Source organism: Nothoprocta perdicaria, unplaced genomic scaffold (genome assembly GCF_003342845.1).
Source record: "Nothoprocta perdicaria isolate Ctin4 unplaced genomic scaffold, notPer1 scaffold_286, whole genome shotgun sequence".
Lineage (NCBI taxonomy): Eukaryota > Metazoa > Chordata > Aves > Tinamiformes > Tinamidae > Nothoprocta > Nothoprocta perdicaria.
The window spans coordinates 584,694-592,350 of record NW_020455517.1 but is presented as its reverse complement, the minus strand read 5'-3'; the positions used below and the strand labels follow the sequence as shown (position 1 = coordinate 592,350).

At 60.6% G+C, this 7,657-nt stretch overlaps 1 protein-coding gene across 1 annotated transcript; it reads left to right on the top strand.

Annotated features, from left to right (window-relative positions):
• Positions 1 to 2,559: 2,559 nt before the first annotated feature.
• On the top strand, positions 2,560 to 5,025 carry LOC112949081 (la-related protein 6-like). The gene is made up of 3 exons (XM_026041457.1): positions 2,560 to 3,024; positions 3,302 to 3,512; positions 3,919 to 5,025. The coding sequence occupies exons 1-3, from the start codon at positions 2,861 to 2,863 to the stop codon at positions 4,972 to 4,974; spliced, it is 1,431 nt and encodes a 476-aa protein (XP_025897242.1). The 5' UTR covers positions 2,560 to 2,860; the 3' UTR covers positions 4,975 to 5,025.
• Positions 5,026 to 7,657: the final 2,632 nt, after the last annotated feature.

The window sequence follows — 7,657 nt, the reverse complement described above, 5'->3', positions numbered from 1 at the left end:
AGGTGAGAACGAAGCCTCCATGGTTAGTAATGGATCAGATGTGCCTGGTTAGGAGAGGCYGAGCTCAACCAGTCAGGAGCAGCGCGAGCAAGGTGGGCAAATGAGGCTTTCTCTTTCAGGGAAGGTGGTTTGGGTTTCTTCCCCACTTCTCAGACTTCACTGTGATACAAACTTGAACCAATCAGTGCCCAAGAAGAAGGAAAAATACCTGACCCTTCTCTTACAGTCTTGCGAGACAAATTTTCCTGCCTCTGACTTTGCCAAATAGTTTGTGCTGGGGGAGAAGAGCAGAGTGCGATGTTGTCCTGCTGTGGCCGCTGTGGGAGGGGGGCCGGGCCCGTCGCCCCCCAGTGCCCGCAGCGTGGTGCCCGGCCCRCTTTGGGACCCGAGGACGCGGCCTCCCTACCAGCGCTCCTGCGTGCTGCCGCGTGCGCCCTTTGTGGCTCGTCTGCAGATGATGCCGGGGCTCGGCCCGGCCAGCTCCAGATACCAAAGGACYCCGAGGACGCGCTCCGCGCGCTCGTCCCGTGCCCTCTGCTGCTCACAGTCACAGCGAGTCCATCCTCACCGTGCAGAGGGAGATTCACGCCGCGTCCTGGGTTCTCGCGGTTGCCGTCCAGCCAAAGCACCGTGCGTGGGCGCAGCGCCGTGCGCGGGCCCGGGGCACGGCGGAGGGTGCAGTGCCTTAGGACGGGCCCCGCGGCGCCCCCCGCCACCCGGGTGTCCCAGCGAGGTCCCCAAGCGAGGTCCCAGCGCGGCCGCCGCGTCCCACGCAGCCGCGGGGACTCTGCACGGGCCCCGCGGCGCCGACGCTCCCCTTCCCTTTGCCCTCCGCCGCGGCGGCTCCGAGCCGGCGCTCAGCTCTGGTTTATCCCCGTCTCCCTGCCCCACGGCTTCGCCTGGCATCACAGACAACGCGGCTGAAGGGGAGCGGAAATCCATTGCCAAGCCAAACAGCGACAGCAAACACAGGACCCCAGTGCAAATCGTTCTGTGAATAAATGCCGTGTCATAAATAGCTTTTATTATTTCTAATGATGTTTTATACCAGTATTTGGTGTGAGCTTTTTTCAGGGGCCTCGTGTACATTTGCATATCAGAGTATATTCTATCCAGATATCATATTTACTCATTCAAAATGGATAGTAAGGTAGCAGTGACACTAAGAAACAAAAATGCTAATGGGAAGTAAAAAGAAAGCGTGTGTAGTGGCACATCTCTCCGTCTGCCTGTCCCTGCTGTTGTCCGTCAGGGTGATGTTCGTCTGTGAGTGTCTCCTATCAGATTGATGAGCAAGCTGCGTTTCTTCTGGACATAACAGGAGTGCAGAGTTCGCCCTTCAGCTCCTGCTGCCGGGATAAGACGGTCTAAAAGCGACTGAGCACCCGAGTGTTGTGCCCCCCGTCCCCACTCCCGCAGCGAGGGGGTGACCGCAGCCGGAGCGGGCGAACGCGAGCGGCTCCAGCTCGGCGCCAGGATCCCCTCGGCCCCCATGCGCGCCCCCCAGCTCAACCCCGATAGCAATAAACACGTATCGAACGCTCAGGCCTCTACTATAACTACTTGCTGTGGTCCTATTTCTTTTTCATTCGCTCCAAAGGTCAGCAAAGCCGCTGCTGCTCCCAGTCCGTGTCCCCTCCTTCCCAACACTGAGACTCAAGGGGCTGGGACAGACCTTCTCTCTGTGTCCTCCACCTGCTCCTAGGGCTGCGGGATCCCCATCCGTCCTGGGCAGCCCCTGCTGCCCCCAAGCACAGGCTGCAAGGGGACAGCAAAGGGTTCGTCGCTGGCTCCACGGCCCCCTCAGCCCCGGCAAAGCCCCRGGGGGTTTGGGTGCCGCTGCGGGCTGGGGACGTGCTGGGCGAGGACAGTGGGATGCTTYGCCCGCTGGAGGAGCCCAGGAGGCCACTGTGGGGAAAGCTCAGGGCAGCTCCCGGCAGAACATCTCGGTTCCTCCATACAGTCGCTCGGATTAAGCCCGGTACTGTTTGGGTTGGCAGYGGATCCACCTCCCGCCGCCAACTCAGCTGAGCCCTTGGGACGGCAGCCCTGCTCCCTGGCCACCCTTGCAGCCCTCTGTGCCCTGCAGCAGCCCCCAACCTGGGGGCATCCGCGGTGCCCCGTCCAACCACCTCCCCATCCCCCTGCAGCCCCCGTCCCACAGAGCCTCCTGACCCATCCCCTGCGGAGGCTGTGGGGGTCCTGCCCCACGGCGCTACCCTTGGGGAGCTCTGGTCTGTTCTTCCTGCTCCTCTGGATCCCCTCGTTGGGACCAGAGGGCTTTCTGCGGGCAGGAGGACCTTTCTAAGTCACTCCAACAAGTGCAAACTCCRTACAGGACCAACCTGTCCCTCCACCTCTGACTGCTGCTGCTGCTGTCCCTGCCCATGGCCAGGACACCGAGACACGGACCAAGACCAGTTGGAGCCGTGTCCCGTGGCCGCTGCCCAGGCTCGGTGACTCACGAGGCTCAGCTGCGGCTGCTCAGCCTGCAGACACATTTCACCTGGCTGCAGGGCAGCTCCTCCGGGCCAGTTCTCCAAGCTCCTGTGGTGGCCTTTGCTGCAGGGCTTGGGCTGCTCTTAAAAACCAGCAGCCTAAGAGCACTGGGGGCTTTTTCTTTCTTTTCTTTTCCCTCTGTCTTTGTGGAGCTTKAGGCTGGAGGTGAGAGGCTTGGTGCCTGTGGGGCCCTGGGATGTAGGGGCAGGAGCTTCTGCTGCGTCCTCAGCCCTGCCCTCTGCCAGGCAAGGGGGCAGCGACCAGCTCAGCCCTCCTGCCCCTGGGCTCTAGAGGCTGTGGCTGAAGCCAGGAGGTGTCTCAGCTCCGTCCTCCTCCGGTGTGACGTCCCCGATGAAGGACCATGTCATCGCCTAGCTCTGTGGTGGCCCTGGGGCTGGGCTCCCAGCCCAGCTGCTCTGCGCTGCCAGTGCAGAGGAGCTCCCTCCCGGAGCTGCCCTTCTTCCTGCCCCGGCGCCGCTCGCTCGCCCTCTTTGGCCACCAGGACCTCTTGGAGAGCCTCAGCGGGTAGGTGGTTGCTGCTGGGGAGGTGCTGGGAGGCGTGGGGCGAGCTGAGCTCCTCCTAATTTCCTTTCATGTGTCCCCAAATGAAAGTGCTTAAACCTGCCCCTTGGCCAGGGCAAGTCTGGGTTTGTGGCCTAGAGCTGGGAATCCCACCACCTTGCAAGACCTGGGCTGACCTTGCTGCTCTGTGGTCTGGGCAGCCCGATGTCTCTGCAGGCTGTGCCCRGGACCCCCCAAAGGCTGTTGGCTCACGCTGGCATCTCTGCTGCTCTCCTCTCAGGAGCTTCTGTGATGTGAACAGTTCTCTGGGGCCCGACCCGTTTGACTGCAGCTGCTCCCTCCCGGACCCGCAGCTGATCAGGAGAATAGTGTCCCAGGTGGAGTTTTACCTCTCAGATGAAAACCTGGCCAAAGATGCCTTCCTCTTGAAGCATGTCCAGAAGAACAAGATGGGCTTTGTCAGCATCAAGCTGCTGACATCCTTCAAGAAGGTAGGCTGTGTGCGGGAGCTGGATGGGAGTGGTGTGTTCAGGGTTTCTGGTTGCTCCTGGCTGTGTCTGGTGTATCCTGCTGGGAGGTCCAGGCCCTGCTTGGGCTGTTGTTGTCCAGGTGAAGCAACATCTCTAGGCCTGGAGGCGCAGTGCTGCGGGTTGATATCTGCTGTAGATGCAGCATTTCGCCAGGTTTAAGCAAGCCTAACCTACCAGGGTGGGTGACCAAGGCAAGCAGTGAAGAGTTGGTTTTCAAACCCCTGCTAGGGTTGAATTCAACCCTCTGCTAATGTCCCGTTCTTATGACTGAAGTTGGAGGATGTTGTAGCCTCCCTAGACTGGAGTTGTGGGTTGGCCCCTGCCTGTGAAGCCTCCAAGGGAGGTAAAGGCCACCACTTTCTTGCAGGTGAAATACCTTACGCGGGACTGGCGGCTTACGCTCTACGCCCTGCAGTTCTCAGAGCTGCTGGAGGTGAATGAGGAAGGGACCAAGGTGAGACGAAGGATCCCAATCCCCGAATCGCTGCTGAGCATCCCACCGAGCAAGCTGCTCTTGGCCTGGGATCTCCTGCCACAGGAGCAGAGCGTGTTGCCGCCGCTCCAGAAGAACTTCATCGAGACCATCACGAGGATGTTCAGCCCGTTTGGTGCCATCGCTTCCATCCGCATCCTGCGGCCCGGGAGGAAGCCGCCCTCGGATGTGAGGAAGTACACAGCCCGCTACCCCGAGCTGCTGACCAAGTGCTGTGCCCTGGTGGAGTACGAAAACCTGGAGAGCGCCAGGAAAGCCTTTGAAGACCTGAACCATCAGACGCAGGGCCCCGTGGGGAGGGAGAGCATCAAGGTGGTCCATCTCTCTGGGAAGGGCTCCAAGAAGAAAAGCAGGGCTGAGAGGGAGGCGATGGAGAACGAGGAGCTCGCGGACAAGCTGGGCTGGAAGGCGCAGGCGGGCGCGCTCCCYGAGGAGTTTCCCTACGGCCTCGGCGAGTCCCTGCTCCGCCGTTCTCTGGAGGCGGGTGGTGCGCCCGTGTCCCCGCCGCTGCCCGTGCACAAGTTCTCCTCCTCTCCCACCTGGTCCACCAGCTCCAGCTTCAAACCCTGCTCCTACTCGAGCCCGTACTCCGGCTCCCTCCTGGCCAGCAAAATCTTCCCTCCCCTGGCCACAGAGCTGGGGAACGGAGGCTCCTATGGCCTCAGCTCCAGCCTGGAAACGCAGAGGTTTGGCGACCTCGGCTGGGAGAGCAGCGCAGTGCTGGGCAGCACGTGGGCACCGTGGCAGTGCGGCCCAGCCTCCAGCCCTCCTCCGGAGCCCCGGCCTCCACCCTGCCCCTCTCCCGTGGGCAGGAAGGTGCCCGATTCCCTGAGCCTCCGTGCTGGGGTGATCCGCCTGCCGCATGGGCCTGATGGCACCAAGGGCTTCTACAACGGCATCGGGAGAGGGAGACTTGTCCTCGGGCACTAGGGATTGTTTAGGTAGAGGTTTTTGAGGGGGATTTTTTGTTTTGTTTTCTTTTGTTTGCTTTCACTCACGTTCTCGAGCAGGGTGATTGTCTTGGCGGCCCCTCGGCGGGCGGCGCGGGGTGCCGGGGCAGCGGCAGGGCCGGGGCAGCGGCAGGGCTGCCGCGTTGCCGCCGACAGGCTGGCCCAGCTCCCCGGCCGGGGCTGCCCCAACCAAGGGCCCCGTCGCCATTGTGACTCCCTGGCAACGGGGCCGCTGCCGCGCGGCTCGACCCGCCTGCTGCGAGCAAGGCCCGAGCGGCTCGCCCGCTTCCCTGGTCTGTGCCACGGCTGCCCGTCGCTGGGTGCTGTGGGCACGCGGCCGCGGCGGGCAGTGCAGCGCGGGCCTGGCTGTAGAGCTGTGGAGCTCCAYTGTCAAGTAGTCAATAAAGAGAGATAAGTATTCCAGGCACCTTCTGGCCCTCTGCGGTGGTTTATTTAGTGTTGCTTTGGGGGATGGATGTGTGTCTCCGTGTGTGTGTGTGTGTTTCTCACAGAATGGTTGAGGTTGGAAGGGACCTCTAGAGATCACCTAGTCCAACCTTCCTGCTCCAGCAGGGACACGCAGAGCACGGGGCACAGGGCGGCATCCAGGCGGGTTTGGAGACCTCCCGAGAAGGAGACTCCCCAGCCTCCCTTGGCAGCCTGTGCCAGGGCTCCGTTACCCTCACAGTGCAGAAGTTCCTCCTCACCTGGAGATGGAGCTGTCTGGGTTTCAACTTAATGTCCTGGCACTGGCCACTACCAAGAAGAGCTTGGACCCTTCCTCCCTACATTCACCCTTCAGGTATTTATACAGTGACCAGATTTCCCTCTCAGTCTTCTCTTTTTCAGGCTAAACAGCCCAGCTCACTTAATCTCTCCTCGTATGAGAGATGATCCAGTCCCTTCATCATCTTTGTTGCTCTCCGCTRGCCCCTCTCTAGAAGCTCCATGTCTCTCTTGTCCTGGGGAGCCCAGAACAGCACACARTGCTCCAGGTCTGGCCTCCCTAGAGCGGAGCAGAGGGGCAGGATCCCCTCCCTGCCCTGCTGGCACCATCCTCCTGATGCAGCCAGGAGCCCATGGGCCTCCTTGGCCACGAGGRCACYGCTGGCTCATGGGTAACTTGGTGTCACCCAGGACTCCCAGGTCCTTCTCTGTGGAGCTGCTCTCCCCTAATCTGTAGGTCAACCCCTGATACTGATCACTGTACTGATGTGATGTGTGCTTATTCCTCCCCAGGTGCTGGATTCTGCACTTGTCCTTGTTGAACCTCATGAGGTTCCTCTCTGCCCAACTCTCCAGCCTGTTCAGGTCCCTCTGGATGGCAGCACAGCCCTCCAGAGTGTCGGCCACTCCACCCAGCGTGGTATTGTCACTCAACTTGCTCAGGGTGCCCTTAGTGCCCTCATCCAGGTCATTGATGAACAGGTTGAACAGCGCAGGGCCCAGTACTGACCCTTGTGGGACACCACTGGCCACAGGCCTCCRACTGGACTGGACCCCCTTTATCACCACCCTCTGAGCTCCACCATTCAGCCAGTTCTCAATCCACCTCACTGTGCACTCGTCCAGTCCACRCTTCCTGAGCTTCCCTATGAGGATGTCATGGGAGGTGGTGTCGAAAGCCTTGCTGAAGTCAAGCTAGACAACATCCATGGCTTTCCCATCATCCATCCATCCATCCAGTTGTCCCATTGTAAAAGGCTATCAGCTTCATCAAACATGATTTCCCCTTGGTGAATTMATGCTGGCTACTCTTGATTTTCTCTGGTGCTCTTCTCAACCCTCTCTCCTTGGTTTTGGGGATGTTGAGAGCAGCTAGGCAAGTGGGCTGAGAAGAAAGCCCCTTTCCCCTCAAGTGACTCCATCCCTGGAGGAATGTGACTCCATTGTCTCTTCCCTTGCAAGCTGTTGTGGTTTTGTTTTTGATTTTTTTCTTTTTGTTTTTATTTTGTTCAGTCCTGGCTTAGCTCTCCCTCTCTGGCCTTGGTATCTGTGGATGCTCTGGGAGTTGCCGCTCTCCTCCCTCCCCAGTGGGACCACAGCTCCTGTGCACTGGCAGGGCTGGTGCTTTGGGTYGGGGCTGTGGTTTGAGGCCTTGCAGATACTAGGGGGCTGGGGAAGACCCCCAAATACCAGCAGGGAAAGGACATTTTCCAACAAGGGGGCACCAGGGCATTTTCCCTTGGTGTCCTCCTTTTCCCAGGGGCATTCCTGCCACAGGCAGGTCCTGGGGCTTGTTCTTGAGGGTGCTGCTGGCTGCCCTGCAGCACGTGGCCACCCTGCTCCTGACCCCCAGSGCCACCGAGGCTGTTTCTGCACAAATAGCTTTTAATAGAAAAGGCGAGGGAAGGAAAACCCTCCTCCCTCGGGGACCCACYGCCGCTCCCCACCTCTGCGGGGACTACTGCAGCTCTGCGGGCGGGCTGGCCGCTCGCAGCAGTGACCTCTCACCCTCTGTTTCCAGCCACCTCTCTGGAGTGTCCGGTGGCGGCTCCGGCCCCGCGTCCCAGCCCGGCTCCTCGGCTCCCACCTTGACGGCGTAGAAATACTCCATGCTGAGCAGAGCGCTGAGGATCTCGGGCACGCTGTAGTCGGACGAGAGCAGCTCCTCGGGCAGCCAGAGCGAGCCGAAGTCGCGGGCGGCCTCGGGGCGCAGCAAG